General features: G+C 41.1%; 1 protein-coding gene across 3 annotated transcripts in view; it reads left to right on the top strand.

The window, feature by feature from the left end:
* SNX30 (sorting nexin family member 30) overlaps nt 1-17205 on the top strand; it is a 221600-nt gene that overhangs the window by 121391 nt on the left and 83004 nt on the right. For all 3 annotated transcript variants that reach the window (XM_053702680.1, XM_053702679.1, XM_053702681.1), the window contains exon 3: nt 16361-16471. In XM_053702680.1, the coding sequence (XP_053558655.1) occupies nt 16361-16471 (111 nt within the window). The remainder of the gene's footprint in view (nt 1-16360; nt 16472-17205) is intronic.

Raw genomic sequence — 17205 nt, 5'->3', positions numbered from 1 at the left:
TCTGCCTGCGTGTTTCTATGATCTTAGCAGAAGTAACTAAGATCCACTGCTGTTCTCACATATGTCTGAAGAGTGAGGTATCTTCAGAGGGGGAATGGCGTGCAGGTTATCCTGCTATAAGGTATGTGCAGTTATAAGTTTTTCTAGGGATGGAATTGCTAGAAAATGCTGCTGATACCGGATTAATGTAAGTTAAGCCTAAATACAGTGATTTAATAGCGACTAGTATCAGGCTTACTATCAGAGTTATATACTCTTGTAAATTTGCAATATAAAACGTTTGCTGGCATGTTTAATCATTTTTATATATGCTTTGGTGATAAAACTTGATTGGGGCCTAGTTTTTTCCACATGGCTGGCTTAAATTTTGCTTAGAAACAGTTTCCTGGGGCTTTCCACTGTTGTAATATGAGTGGGAGGGGACTATTTTAGCGCTTTTTTTGCGCAGTTAAAATTACAAAATGAATCATCCAGTTTCCCTCAGCAGTCCCATAAATACTATAGGACATCTCTAAGGGGCTAAAAAGGCTTCCAAAATCGTTTATAGGGAAGGTAAAACCACAGCACAGCTGTGGCAGTTTGTTGTGTCTGTTAAAAAACGTCTGTCGTTTTTTTGATCCGTTTTTTACATTAAGGGGTTAATCATCCATTTGCAAGTGGGTGCAATGCTCTGTTAACTTATTACATATACTGTAAAAAATTTTTTTGATTTACTGCCTTTTTTCACTATTTTTCAAATTTTGACAAAATTTGTTTCTCTTAAAGGCACAGTAACGTTTTTTATATTTGCTTGTTAACTTGATTTAAAGTGTTTTCCAAGCTTACTAGTCTCATTACTAGGCTGTACAAACATGTCTGACAGAGAGGAAACTCCTTGTTCATTATGTTTAAAAGCCATGGTGGAACCCCATCTTAGAATGTGTACCAAATGTACTGATTTCATGTTAAGCAATAAAGATAATTTTTTGTCTTTAAAAAATTATCACCAGAGGATTCTGTCGAGTGGGAAGTTATGCCGACTAACTCTCCCCACGTGTCAGACCCTTTGACTCCCGCTTCAGGGACTCACGCTCAAATGGCGCCAAGTACATCAAGGGCGCCCATAGCTTTTATTTTACCAGAGGATTCTGTCGAGGGGGAAGTTATGCCGACTAACTCTCCCCACGTGTCAGACTCTTCGACTCCCGCTTCAGGGACTCACGCTCAAATGGCACCAAGTACATCAAGGGCGCCCATAGCGTTTATTTTACAAGACATGGCGAAAGTTATGAATAATACTCTGGCAGCGGTATTAGTCAGACTACCTAAAATTAAAGGAAAGCAAGATAGCTCTGGGGGTAGATACAGAGCATACAGATGCTTTAAGAACCATGTCTGATACTGCCTCACAATATGCAGAAGCTGAGGGGAGCTTCAGTCTGTGGGTGATATTTTTGACTCAGGGAAGATGATTTAACCTGATTCCGATATTTCTACATTTAAAATTTATGCTTGAGATCCTCCACTTGTTGCTCAGGGAGGTTTTAGCTTCTCTGAATGACTGTTACAATCACAGTGCCAGAGAAATTGTGTAGACTGAATAAATACTATGCAGTGCCGGTGTGTACTGATGTTTTTCCAATACCTAAAGAGGTTTACAGAAATTATTAATAAGGAATGGGATAGACCAGGTGTGCCGTTCTCTTCCCCTCCTATTTTTAGAAAAATGTTTCTAACAGATGCCACCACACGGGACTTATGGCAGACAGTTCCTAAGGTGGAGAGAAGAATTTCTACTCTAGCTAAGCGTACCACTATCCCTGTCGAGGACAGTTGTGCTTTTTTAGATCCAATGGATAAAAAATTAGAGGGTTACCTTAGGAAAATGTTTATTCAACAAGGTTTATCCTGCAGCCCCTTGCATGCATTGCTCCTGTCACTGCTGCTGCGGCGTTCTGGTTTGAGTCTCTGGATGAGGCTTTACAGGTAGCGACTCTATTGGATGAATATACTTGTCAAGCTTAGAGCACTTAACCTAGCCAATTCCTTTGTTTCTGATGCCTTTGTTCATTTGACTAAACTAACGGCTAAGAATTCTGTTTTTACTATACTGGCGCGCAGAGCGCTATGGCTTATATCATGGTCAGCTGTCGTGACTTTAATAAATAAGCTACTTAACTTCCCTTCAAGGGGCAGACCCTATTCGGGCCTGGTTTGAAGGAGATTATTGCTAATATCACTGGAGGAAAAGGTCATGCCCTTCCTCAGGACAGGTCCAAATCAAGGGCCAAAAAGTCTAATTTTCGTGCCTTTCGAAACTTCAAGGCAGGTGTGGCATCAACTTCCTCTAAGGCAAATCAAGAGGGAACTTTTGCTCAGTCCATGACGGCCTGGAGACAACCGGACCTGGAACAAAGATAAGCAGGCCAAGGAGCCTGCTGCTGCCTCTAAGACAGCATGAAGGAACGGTCCCCTATCCGGTAGTGGATCCTGTAGGGGGCAAACTTTCATTCTTCGCCCAGGCGTGGGCAAGAGATGCCCAGGATCCCTGGGCATTGGAAATTATATCCCAGAGATATCTTCTGGATTTCAAAGCTTCCCCTCCAAAAAAGGGGAGATTTCACCTTTCACAATTATCTGCAAACCAGATAAAGAAAGAGGCATTCTTACATTGTGTACGAGACCCATCCAGTTCCAAGAGAGGAACAGGGACAGAGTTTTTCTCAAATCTGTTTGTGGTTCCCAAGGAGAGGGAACCTTCAGACCTATTTTGGATCTAAAGATCTTAAACAAATTCCTCAGAATTCCATCATTTAAGATGGAAACTATTCGTACCATCTTAACTATGATCCAGGAGAGTCAATAGAGGACTACAATGGATTTGAAGGATGCTTATCCTCACATTACGATGCATAAGGATCACCATCGTTTTTCAGATTTGCCTTTCTAGTCAGGCATTACCAGTTTGTAGCTCTTTCCTTTGGGTTAACTACAGCCCCAAGAATCTTTATGGAGGTTCTGGGGTCGCTTTGGCGGTCCTTCGGCCGCGGGGCATAGAAGTGGCCCCTTATTTAGGCGTCGAACATCCGAATTGCCAAGTCTCATACGGACGTAGTACTGGCATTTCTGAGATCGCATGGGTGGAAAGTGAACAAGGAAAGAGTTCTCTATCCCCAATCTCAAGGGTTTCCTTCCTAGGGACTCTGATAGATTCGGTAGAAATGAAAAATTTACCTGACGGAGTCCAGGTTGTCAAAGTTTCTAAATTACTGCCGTGTTCTTCATTCCATCCGCGCCCTTCGGTGGCTCGGTACATGAATGTAATCGGCTTAATGGTAGCGGCAAGGGACATAGTACCGTTTGCACGCCTACATTTCAGACCGCTGCAACTATGCATGCTCCGTCAATGGAACGGGGATTACACAGATTTGTCCCCCTCTTAAATCTGGACCAAGAGGCCAGAGATTCTCTTCTCTGGTGGCTATCTCGGGTCCATCTGTCCAAGGGTATGACCTTCCGCAGGTCAGATGGGACAGTTGTTGCAACAGATGCCAGCCTTTTAGGTTGGGATACAGTCTGGAACTCCCTCAGGAGGAGACCCTCCTTCTAATAAATATTCTGGAACTGGGAGCGATATTCCATGCTCTTCAGGCTTGGCCTCAGTTAGCAACTCTGAGGTACATCAGATTTCAGTCGGACAATATCACGACTGTGGCTTACAGCAACCATCAAGGGGGAACAGAAGTTCCCTAGCGATGTTAGAAGTCTTAAAATAATTCACTGGACAGAGACTCTCTCTTGTCTATCAGGTATCCATATCCCAGGTGTTGAGAACTGGGAGGCGGATTTTCTAAGTCGTCAGACTTTTTCATCCGGGGAAGGGGGAATTCCCTCCGGAGGTCTTTGTACAAGATCAAGCAGGAGAGTGCTTTGGTGTTTTTGACAGCGCCTGCGTGGCCACGCAGGACCTGGTATGCAGATCTGGTGGACATATCATCCTTTCCATCATGGTCTCTGCTTATGAGACAGGACCCTCTACCTCAGGGTCCTTTCAACCATCTAAATTAAACTTCTCTGAGATGGACTGCCTGGAAACTGAACGCTTGATGTTATCAAAGCATGGCTTCTCAGAGTCAGTCATTGATACCTTAATACAGGCATGAAAGCCTGTCACTAGGAAAATTTAACATAGTTATGGCATAAATATCTTATTGGTATGAATCCAAGGGTTACTCATAAAGTAAAGTCAGGATTCCCAGGATATTATCTTTTCTCCAAGATGATATTGAGATAAGGGTTGTCAGCTAGTTCCTTAAAAGGACAGATTCTACTCTGTATATTCTTTTGCACAAGCGTCTGGCAGATACTCCAGACGTTCAGGCATTTTGTCAGGCTTTGATTAGAACCAAGCCTGTGTTTAAACCTGTTGCTCCGCCATGGAACTTAAACCTGATTATTAAGAATCTTCAAGAAGTTCCGTATGAATCTCTTCATTCCATAGATATCAAACTTTTTATCTTGGAGAGTTCCTTTTCGGTAGCTATTTCCTCGGCTCGTAGAGTCTCCGAGTTATCTGCTTTACAATGTGATTCTCCTTATCTGGTCCTCCGTACGGATAAGGTAGTCCTGCGTATCAAACCTGGGTTTTTTACCTAAGGTGGTATCTAACAAGAATATCACTCAAGAGAGTGTTGTTCCATTCTTGTATCCTAATCCTTCTTCGAAGAAGGAACGTCTATTACACAATTTGGACGTGGTTCGTGCTTTAAAGTTTTACTTACAAGCTACTTCAGATTTTCATCAAACATTTACTTTGTTTGTTGTCTACTCTGGACAGAGGAGAGGTCAAAAGACTTCAGCAACCTCTCTTTCTTTTTGGTTAAAAAGCATAATTCGTTTAGCTTATGAGACTGCTGGACAGCAGCCTCCTGAAGGGATTACAGCTCATTCTACTAGAGCTGTGGCTTTCACTTGGACCTTTTTAAAAGGAGGCTTCTGTTGAACAGATTTACAAGATGGCGTCTTGGTCTGCGCTTCATACTTTGCTTCTTCGGAGGCTATTTTTGGGAGAAAGGGTTTTTTTCAGGCAGTGGTACCTTCCGTTTAAGTACCTGCCTTGTCCCTCCCTTCATCCGTGTACTTTAGCTTTGGTATTGGTATCCTATAAGTAATGGATGATCCGTGGACTGGATACACTTAACAAGAGAAAACATAATTTATGCTTACCTGATAAATGTAATTCTCTTGTAGTGTATCCAGTCCACGGCCCGCCCTGTCATTTTAAGGCAGGTAATTTTTTCATTAAAACTACAGTCACCACTGCACCCTATGGTTTTTCCTTTCTCTGCATGTTTCTCTTGTTAGGTGTATCCAGTCCACGGATCATCCATTACTTGTGGGATATTCTCCTTCCCAACAGGAAGTTGCAAGAGGATCACCCACATCAGAGCTGCTGTATAGCTCCTCCCCTAACTGCCATATCCAGTCATTCTCTTGCAAGCTCTCAACATAGCTGGAGGTAGTTAGAGGAAAGTGGTAAAATATAGTTAGTTTTTTCTTCAATCAAAAGTTTGTTTTTAAATGGTACCGGAGTGTACTATTTTATCTCAGGCAGCATTTAGAAGAAGAATCTGCCTGCGTTTTTCTATGATCTTGGCAGAAGTAACTAAGATCCACTGCCGTTCTCACATATGTCTGAGGAGTGAGGTAACTTCAGAGGGAGAATGGCGTGCAGGGTATCCTGCAATAAGGTATGTGCAGTTAAGTTTTTCTAGGGATGGAATTTGCTAGAAAATGCTGCTGATACCGGATTAATGTAAGTTAAAGCCTAAATACAGTGATTTAATAGCGACTAGTATCAGGCTTGCTATCAGAGGTATATACTCTGATTAATGTGCAATATAAAACTTTGCTGGCATGTTTAATCGTTTTTATATATGCTTTGGTGATAAAACTTATTGGGGCCTATTTTTTTCCACATGGCTGGCTTTATTTTTGCCTAGAAACAGTTTCCTGAGGCTTTCCACTGTTATAGTATAAAAGTTACAGTTGGTGCAGTTAAAATTACAAACTGTGACATTCAGCTTCCCTCAGCAGTCTCCTGCATGCTATAGGACATCTCTGAAGGGCTCAAAAGGCTTCAAAAGTAGGAGCTGTGGCAGTTGTTATGACTGTTTAAAAAACATATTTTTCGTTTTGTTAATCTGTTTTTTGTATTAAGGGGTTAATCATCCATTTGCAAGTGTGTGCAATGCTCTGCTAACTTGTTACATACACTGTAAAAATTTCGTTAGTTTAACTGCCTTTTTTCACTGTTATTTCAAATTATGGCAAAATTTGTTTCTCTTAAAGGCACAGTAACGTTTTTTTATATTGCTTGTTAACTTGATTTAAAGTGTTTTCCAAGCTTGCTAGTCTCATTGCTAGTTTGTATAAACATGTCTGACATAGAGGAAACTCCTTGTTCATTATGTTTAAAAGCCATGGTGGAACCCCATAGGAGAATGTGTACTAAATGTATTGATTTCACTTTAAACAATAAAGATCAGCTGTTATCTTTAAAAGAATTATCACCAGAGGATTCTGACGAGGGGGAAGTTATGCCGACTAACTCTCCCCACATGTCGGACCCTTTGACTCCCGCTCAAGGGACTCATGCTAAAATGGCGCCAAGTACATCAAAGACGCCCATAGCGATTACTTTGCAGGACATGGCGGCAATCATGGATAATACCCTGTCAGCGGTATTAGCCAGACTGCCTGAATTCAGAGGAAAGCGCGATAGCTCTGGGGTTAGACATAATACAGAGCGCGCAGATGTTTTAAGGCCCATGTCTGATACTGCGTCACAATATGCAGAAGCTGAGGAAGAGCTTCAGTCTGTAGGTGACGTCTCTGACTCGGGGAAACCTGATTCAGATATGTCTACTTTTAAATTTAAGCTTGAGAACCTCCGGGTGTTGCTTGGAGAGGTTTTAGCTGCTCTGAATGACTGTGACACAATTGCAGTGCCAGAGAAATTGTGTAGACTGGATAAATACTACGCGGTGCCGGTGTGTACTGACGTTTTTCCAATACCTAAAAGGTTTACAGAAATTATTACTAAGGAGTGGGGCAGACCCGGTGTGCCGTTTCCCCCCCCCCCCTCCTATTTTTAGAAAAATGTTTCCAATAGACGCCACCACACGGGACTTATGGCAGACGGTCCCTAAGGTGGAGGGAGCAGTTTCTACTTTAGCAAAGCATACCACTATCCCTGTCGAGGACAGTTGTGCTTTTTCAGATCCAATGGATAAAAAATTAGGTTACCTTAAGAAAATGTTTATTCAACAAGGTTTTATCCTGCAGCCCCTTGCATGCATTGCTCCTGTCACTGCTGCTGCGGCGTTCTGGTTTGAGTCTCTGGAAGAGGCCTTTCAGACAGCTACTCCATTGACTGAAATACTTGACAAGCTTAGAACACTTAAGCTAGCTAATTCTTATGTTTCTGATGCCATTGTTCATTTGACTAAACTAACGGCTAAGAATTCTGGATTCGCCATCCAGGCGCGTAGGGCGCCTGGATGGCGCCCTACTTAACATTCCCTTCAAGGGGCAGACCCTATTCGGGCCTGGTTTGAAGGAAATTATTGCTGACATTACTGGAGGTAAGAATCATACCATTCCTCAGGACAGGGCCAAATCAAGGGCCAAACAGTCTAATTTTCGTGCCTTTGAAACTTCAAGGCAGGTGCAGCATCAACTTCCTCTGCTACAAAACAAGAGGGAACTTTTGCGCAATCCAAGCCGGCCTGGAAATCTCATCAGGCCTGGAGCAAAGGCAAGCAGGCCAGAAAGCCTGCTGCTGCCTCTAAGACAGCATGAAGGAACAGCCCCCTATCCGGCAACGGATCTAGTAGGGGGCAGACTTTCTCTCTTTGCCCAGGCGTGGGCAAGAGATGTTCAGGATCCCTGGGCGTTGGAGATCATATCTCAGGGATATCGTCTGGACTTCAAAGCTTCCCCCCCACAAGGGAGATTTCACCTTTCGAGATTATCTGTAAACCAGATAAAGAAAGAGGCATTCTTACGCTGTGTGCAAGACCTCCTAATAATGGGAGTGATCCATCCAGTTCCACAGATGGAACAAGGACAGGGATTTTATTCAAATCTGTTTGTGGTTCCCAAAAAAGAGGGAACCTTCAGACCAATTTTGGATCTAAAGATCTTAAACAAATTCCTCAGAGTTCCATCGTTCAAAATGGAAACTATTCGGACAATCCTACCTATGATCCAGGAGGGTCAGTACATGACCACAGTGGATTTGAAGGATGCTTACCTTCACATACCGATTCACAAAGATCATCATCGGTTCCTAAGGTTTGCCTTTCTAGACAGGCATTACCAGTTTGTGGCTCTTCCCTTCGGGTTAGCTACAGCCCCAAGAATTTTTACAAAGGTTCTGGGGTCTCTTCTGGCGGTCCTAAGACCACGGGGCATAGCAGTGGCCGCTTATCTAGACGACATCCTGATACAGGCGTCAAACTTCCAAATTGCCAAATCTCATACGGACATAGTGTTGGCATTTCTGAGGTCGCATGGGTGGAAAGTGAACGAGGGAAAGAGTTCTCTATCACCCCTCACAAGGGTTTCCTTCCTAGGAACTCTGATAGATTCTGTAGAAATGAAAATTTACCTGACGGAGTCCAGGTTATCAAAGCTTCTAAATTCCTGCCGTGTTCTTCACTACATTCCGCGCCCTTCGTGGCTCAGTGCATGGAAGTGATCGGCTTAATGGTAGCGGCGATGGACATAGTGCCATTTGCGCGCCTACATCTCAGACCGCTGCAATTATGCATGCTCAGTCAGTGGAATGGGGATTACACATATTTGTCCCCTCTGCTAAATCTGGATCAAGAGACCAGAGATTCTCTTCTCTGGTGGCTATCTCGGGTCCATCTGTCCAAAGGTATGACCTTTCACAGGCCAGATTGGACAATTGTAACAACAGATGCCAGCCTTCTAGGTTGGGGTGCAGTCTGGAATTCCCTGAAGGCTCAGGGATGGTGGACTCAGGAGGAGAAACTCCTCCCAATAAATATTCTGGAGTTAAGAGCAATATTCAATGCTCTTCTAGCTTGGCCTCAGTTAGCAACCCTGAGGTTCATCAGATTTCAGTCGGACAACATCACGACTGTGGCTTACATAAACCATCATGGGGGGACCAGGAGCTCCCTAGAAGTCTCCAAGATAATTCGCTGGGCAGAGACTCACTCTTGCCATCTATCAGCGATCCATATCCCAGGTGTAGAGAACTGGGAGGCGGATTTTCTAAGTCGTCAGACTTTTCATGCGGGGGAGTGGGAACTCCCTCCGGAGGTGTTTGCTTAATTGGTTCATCGTTGGGGCACACCAGAATTGGATCTCATGGCGTCTCGCCAGAACGCCAAGCTTCCTTGTTACGGATCCAGGTCCAGGGACCCAGAAGCGATGCTGATAGATGCTCTAGCAGCACCGTGGTTCTTCAACCTTGCTTATGTGTTTCCACCGTTTCCTTTGCTCCCTCGACTGATTGCCAAAATCAAACAGGAGAGAGCATCTGTGATCTTGATCGCGCCTGCTTGGCCACGCAGGACCTGGTATGCAGACCTGGTGGACATGTCATCCTTTCCACCTTGGCCTCTGCCTCTGAGACAAGACCTTCTGCTACAAGGTCCTTTCAATCATCCAAATCTAATTTCTCTGAGACTGACTGCCTGGAGATTGAACGCTTGATTTTATCAAGGCGTGGCTTCTCAGAGTCAGTCATTGATACCTTAATACAGGCACGAAAGCCTGTAACCAGGAAAATCTACCATAAGATATGGCGCAAATATCTTCATTGGTGTGAATCCAAGAATTACTCATGGAGTAAGGTTAGGGTTCCTAGGATATTGTCCTTTCTCCAAGAGGGTTTGGATAAAGGATTATCAGCTAGTTCTTTAAAGGGACAGATTTCTGCTCTGTCTATCCTTTTGCACAAGCGTCTGGCAGAGGTTCCAGACGTTGAGGCATTTTGTCAGGCTTTGGCTAGAATTAAGCCTGTGTTTAAACCTGTTGCTCCTCCATGGAGCTTAAACTTGGTTCTTAAGGTTCTTCAAGGAGTTCCGTTTGAACCCCTTCATTCCATTGATATCAAACTTTTATCTTGGAAAGTTCTATTTTTGATGGCTATTTCCTCGGCTCGTAGAGTCTCTGAGTTATCAGCTTTACAATGTGATTCTCCTTATCTGATTTTCCATACAGATAAAGTAGTTCTGCGTACAAATCCTGGGTTTTTACCTAAGGTAGTTTCCAACAAGAATATCAATCAAGAGATTGTTGTTCCATCATTGTGTCCTAATCCTTCTTCAAAGAAGGAACGTCTTTTACATAATTTGGACGTAGTCCGTGCTTTAAAGTTTTTCTTACAAGCGACTAAAGATTTTCGTCAAACATCTTCCCTGTTTGTTGTTTACTCTGGACAGAGGAGAGGTCAAAAGGCTTCGGCAACCTCTTTCTTTTTGGCTTCAGAGCGTAATACGCTTAGCCTATGAGACTGCTGGACAGCAGCCCCCTGAAAGGATTACAGCTCATTCTTCTAGAGCTCTGGCTTCCACCTGGGCCTTTAAAAAGGAGGCTTCTGTTGAACAGATTTGCAAAGCTGCGACTTGGTCTTCGCTTCATACCTTTTCCAAATTTTACAAATTTGATACTTTTGCTTCTTCGGAGGCTATTTTTGGGAGAAAGGTTCTACAGGCAGTGGTCCCTTCCGTTTAAGTACCTGCCTTGTCCCTCCCTTCATCCGTGTACTTTAGATTTGGTATTGGTATCCCACAAGTAATGGATGATCCGTGGACTGGACACAACTAACAAGAGAAAACATAATTTATGCTTACCTGATAAATTTATTTCTCTTGTGGTGTATCCAGTCCACGGCCCGCCCTGTCCTTTTAAGGCAGGTCTAAATTTTAAACTACAGTCACCACTGCACCCTAGGGTTTCTCCTTTCTCGGCTAGTTTTGGTTGAATGACTGGATTTGGCAATTAGGGGAGGAGCTATATAGCAGCTCTGCTGTGGGTGATCCTCTTGCAACTTCCTGGGAAGGAGAATATCCCACAAGTAATGGATGATCCGTGGACTGGATACACCACAAGAGAAATAAATTTATCAGGTAAGCATAAATTATGTTTTTTATTTCTTTAATCCCACTATTTCAAGCCAAGACTATACCAATCTCTGCTGGCTTTAGAATGGAAGCATCTTCCTCTGAGCAGTGCGCCGGGCGGGAGGAGTTAAAAATACAATCTAGCTACGGAAGTTGCAAATGTACTACGCAACATGCATAGGGAGATTGAAATTTAACTCCTCCTCTGTCGGTTTTAATGATGTCCAGCCAGGCACTGTAGGGAGTTGCGGCGCGACGGTGGACACCATCAGAGGAGATTAATTCCTGCTTGATGGTGTCAAGGACCACCAACATCTTCTCGTGGACCACCAGTTGGCGACCGCTGAGCTAGATAGGTCCTCTTGTTACAGCATTATTTCTGAATTTATTAATAGCCGGCTGCAAAAAATATTGTTTGTTTCTAACTGCTTTATATTATACAAACCAAGTACAATGTTTCATATCTAGATACATGACTCTGAGGTATTATTCACATACCTTTGCTATATATTGATATTGAGAGAGTTCAAGCAGACTGAATCTATTACATTGAGCAGCTGTGCTGAAGTTAACTGTGCAAGCAAGGACTTTATAATTGCAGATAGAGTATTAGCTAGATAGCTTTAATCTCATAACCTGACATTCCACATATTAACAGGTCCTCTTGTTACAGCATTATTTTTTAATTTATTAATAGCCAGCTATAAAAGATATTGTTTATATCTGACTGCTTGATATTATACAAACCAACAATGTTTCATATCTAGACACATGATTCTCAGAGGTGTTATTCACATACCTATACTAAATATTAATATCTAGAGATTTTAAGCAGGCAGAATCTTTCACTGAACAGCTGTGCTAAAGTTGACTGTGCAAGCAAGGACTTTATAATTACAGATAGAGTATTAGCTAGATAGCTTTAAAGGTACATGAAACCCAAATCTTTTCTGTCATAATTCAGATAGAGAATACAATTTTAAACAACTTTCTAATTTATTTCTTTTATCTAATCTGTTTCATTCTATTGGTATCATTTGTTGAAGTAGCAGCAATGCACTACTAGTTTCTAACTGAACACATGGGTGAGCCAATCACATTCAATATATATATGCAGCCACCAATCAACCGCTAGAACCTAGGTTTTCTGCTGCACATGAACTTGCCTAGATAAACCTTTCAGCAAAAGATTAGAAGAAAAGGAAGCAAATGAAATAATAGAAGTAAATTGGAAAGTTGTTTAAAATTGTATTCTCTATCTGAATCATGAAAGAAAAATTTTGGGTTTCATGTCCCTTTAATATCACAATCTGACATCCCACATATTAAAACATACATACACATACACACACACACATACAGGGAGTGCAGAATTATTAGGCAAATGAGTATTTTGACCACATCATCCTCTTTATGCATGTTGTCTTACTCCAAGCTGTATAGGCTCGAAAGCCTACTACCAATTAAGCATATTAGGTGATGTGCATCTCTGTAATGAGAAGGGGTGTGGTCTAATGACATCAACACCCTATATCAGGTGTGCATAATTATTAGGCAACTTCTTTTCCTTTGGCAAAATGGGTCAAAAGAAGGACTTGACAGGCTCAGAAAAGTCAAAAATAGTGAGATATCTTGCAGAGGGATGCAGCACTCTTAAAATTGCAAAGCTTCTGAAGAGTGATCATCGAACAATCAAGCGTTTCATTCAAAATAGTCAACAGGGTCGCAAGAAGCGTGTGGAAAAACCAAGGCGCAAAATAACTGCCCATGAACTGAGAAAAGTCAAGCGTGCAGCTGAAAAGATGCCACTTGCCACCAGTTTGGCCATATTTCAGAGCTGCAACATCACTGGAGTGCCCAAAAGCACAAGGTGTGCAATACTCAGAGACATGGCCAAGGTAAGAAAGGCTGAAAGACGACCACCACTGAACAAGACACACAAGCTGAAACGTCAAGACTGGGCCAAGAAATATCTCAAGACTGATTTTTCTACTGATGAAATGAGAGTGAGTCTTGATGGGCCAGATGGATGGGCCCGTGGCTGGATTGGTAAAGGGCAGAGAGCTCCAGTCCGACTCAGACGCCAGCAAGGTGGAGGTGGAGTACTGGTTTGGGCTGGTATCATCAAAGATGAGCTTGTGGGGGCCTTTTCGGGTTGAGGATGGAGTCAAGCTCAACTCCCAGTCCTACTGCCAGTTTCTGGAAGACACCTTCTTCAAGCAGTGGTACAGGAAGAAGTCTGCATCCTTCAAGAAAAACATGATTTTCATGCAGGACAATGCTCCATCACACGCGTCCAAGTACTCCACAGCGTGGCTGGCAAGAAAGGGTATAAAAGAAGAAAATCTAATGACATGGCCTCCTTGTTCACCTGATCTGAACCCCATTGAGAACCTGTGGTCCATCATCAAATGTGAGATTTACAAGGAGGGAAAACAGTACACCTCTCTGAACAGTGTCTGGGAGGCTGTGGTTGCTGCTGCACGCAATGTTGATGGTGAACAGATCAAAACACTGACAGAATCCATGGATGGCAGGCTTTTGAGTGTCCTTGCAAAGAAAGGTGGCTATATTGGTCACTGATTTGTTTTTGTTTTGTTTTTGAATGTCAGAAATGTATATTTGTGAATGTTGAGATGTTATATTGGTTTCACTGGTAAAAATAAATAATTGAAATGGGTATATATTTGTTTTTTGTTAAGTTGCCTAATAATTATGCACAGTAATAGTCACCTGCACACACAGATATCCCCCTAAAATAGCTATAACTAAAAAAAAACTAAAAAATACTTCCAAAACTATTCAGCTTTGATATTAATGAGTTTTTTGGGTTCATTGAGAACATGGTTGTTGTTCAATAATAAAATTAATCCTCAAAAATACAACTTGCCTAATAATTCTGCACTCCCTGTACACACACACACACACACACACACACACACACACACACATATACACACACACACATATACACACACACACATATACACACACACACATATACACACACACACACATACATACACACACACATACACACATGCATGCACACATACATACATACACGCATGCACACATACATACATAAACACACACAAAGCTTGTAGCTTGTATACACACGGTTGCCATGGAAATTTGTGTAGCCAATCGGATCGGACTGACGCTTTTCGCTCACGCTTGAGCGTGATGACGTCAGGGGTGAAGTTGGTGATTTGCCGAGCGGGAGGATTTAGGTTTGTTTGTATATAAGGTGGGTATTAGAGATATTATGTTAGCAATTTTTTCACTTTGGGGACATGATTGTTCTAGGATACTGATACTGGCAGAACATTTGACAAAGATGTCATAACGACATCGAAACGTTATTGATGTATTTGCTTTCTTGACACAATATTAAAAATAGTTTTTTCTAAAGACCAGTGAGTGCCTTCTTGCAAACAAGGAACGTACATAAACACACACAAACATATATATATATATATATATATATATATATATATATATATACACAGCTGTTTAAAATTATAAAGTAAAGGCCAGTGAGCTATTTGTAAACCATTTAATATAGTCCAGAAGGTAAAATGCATCACTAGGAGAGAAAAGTATAGAGTACGTATGTCTCTAGTGCTAATAATGTTATTTGTAACCCAAGGCTTATCTCAGTCTAGACAAGATCTGGGCACCCCAGTTGTCATGGCAGCAGATAAATCTGACCCTACACTAGTGGAGTAGCCCATTGTTACTGGGCTGGATCTCAGGAACCGCGCATTCTTACAATGACAATAAACTAAAAATGTAATTCCCTATAAAAGTTTAAACTATGCACAGCGCTCAATTTATCTTTTTTTACCCCTGCTTTTCTTTTATAGTAAATATGCATTTGGTAATTTTTCTACTTTCTTTAGGGAGGCTGGGGCATGTTCTCTACTCTATCACACGATGCACAGTGCCCACTTGATCAATGCAGGCGCTGATTTATATCTGCCCATTATTGACTACAGCAAAGGAGATATGATTAAAAAAAACAAGACGCTACTCAAAAGAGCACCTCTTTCAAATGAGGAATTACTTGGCCCACTAGATGTTACATTATTGATAAATTTGTAAATTTAATCAACTTAACACATTTATATAGATAATGCACACTGAACTATTCCATACTCTTTCTCAAAAACAAACAAAAACACATGCTTGAAAACATTTTGATGTTAAAGGGACAGTGAAGTCATAATTAGACATTCATGATTTAGACAGAACATACAATTGTAAAAAACTCTTCAATTTACTTCTATTTATTTAATTCTCTAGTTATCCTTTGCTCAAAGGTTTATCTCGGAAAGCTCAGGAGCATCAAAGAACCTAGGTTCTAGCTGCTGATTGGTGGCTGCATGTATATACAGATTGTCATTGGCTCACATGTGTTCAGTTAGAAACCAGTAGTGCATTGCTGCTCCTTCAACAAATGATGCCAAGAGAATTAAGGAGTTTTGATAATATAAGTAAACCGGAAAGTTGTTTTGAATAGTATGTTCTACCTAAATCCTGTTTCATGTCCCTATTAAACCTACTCTATTTTATTTGTATATTTATTTATGCATGTATTTTTTTAAGCTTATGGACTCTTGTTCTCAACCATTTATTAACAGTTTTTTATATATATATATATATATATATATATATATATACACACACACACACACAGTATCTCACAAAGGTGAGTACACCCCTAACATTTTTGTAAATATTTTATTATATCTTTTCATGTAACAACACTGAAGAAATGTCACTTTGCTACAATGTAAAGTAGTGAGTGTACAGCCTGTATAACAGTGTATATTTGCTGTCCCCTCAAAATAACTCAACACACAGTCATTAATGTCTAAACATATATATATATATATATATATATATATATATATATATATATATATATATATATATATATATGAGAAACCAGACATTAATGGCTGTGTGTTGAGTTATTTTGAGGGGATAGCAAATGTACTCCGTTATACAGGCTGTACACTCACTACTTTACATTGTAGGAAAGTGTCATTTCTTCAGTGTTGTCACATGAAAAGTTATAATAAAATATTTACAAATATGTGAGGTGTGTACTCACTTTTGTGAGATACTGTGTGTGTGTTTGTATGTGTGTGTATATATATATATATAAAACCAGAATATTAATTTAATCTATGCATTTTGTTTTGCAGACGAGTAGAACTGAATTTGATTTGCCTGAATACTCTGTACGCCGAAGGTATCAGGATTTTGATTGGCTGAGGAACAAACTTGAAGAAACACAATACACCCACTTCATTCCCGTAGGTAGTAAGCTGATGCTTTTGAGCTACCAGTTAATGACTTTTTTTTCCTAGTATATTATTTCGAATTCACGTGCAAGAAAGGATGTGGTTAAGTGTTCTCCTACATTTTTCTTTTCTGAAAATGTAGCTTGGGAAGTCCCCCCTAGTGGTTTTTAGTCATTGATAGATGATTTTTTGGGAAGCTTAATATAAGTAAATATAAAAAATAAAAAAAACTTTGGATATAGAACCTATGTTATTGCCTGTTTTAAACAATATTAGGTATGCTCTTAATAGAGTATTACCTCAATAGATTTACACAATTGGTGCACATTTTGACATTCTTTTTAGTGCTCTTAGCTTGTTAAGTAATGTTTATGCACATGTAAACTAGAAAATGCATATCCATTTTCCATCTAAAGGGGAGGAGAGTCCACAGCTTCATTCATTACTGTTGGGAATTTAGAACCTGGCCACCAGGAGGAGGCAAATACACCCCAGCTAAAGGCTAAAATACCTCCCCCACTTCCCTCATCCCCCAGTAATTCTTTGCCTTTTGTCACAGGAGAACGGCAGAGAAGTGCCTAAGATCGGAGTAGTCTCTTATGGATGGTAGTACTCTTCGCATTGGGACTGGAGTTTTAGGTAGTCCTGTCAGCCTCTGTGAAGAATGGATGAAAGTTAGAGTCCGGAGATGCAGGGAGAGTCTTTCTGCGAAACTATCCAGACATATTAACAGCTCCACAAGCAAT

Source organism: Bombina bombina, chromosome 2 (genome assembly GCF_027579735.1).
Source record: "Bombina bombina isolate aBomBom1 chromosome 2, aBomBom1.pri, whole genome shotgun sequence".
Classification (NCBI taxonomy): domain Eukaryota; kingdom Metazoa; phylum Chordata; class Amphibia; order Anura; family Bombinatoridae; genus Bombina; species Bombina bombina.
This window is presented reverse-complemented; position numbering and strand designations above follow the sequence as displayed.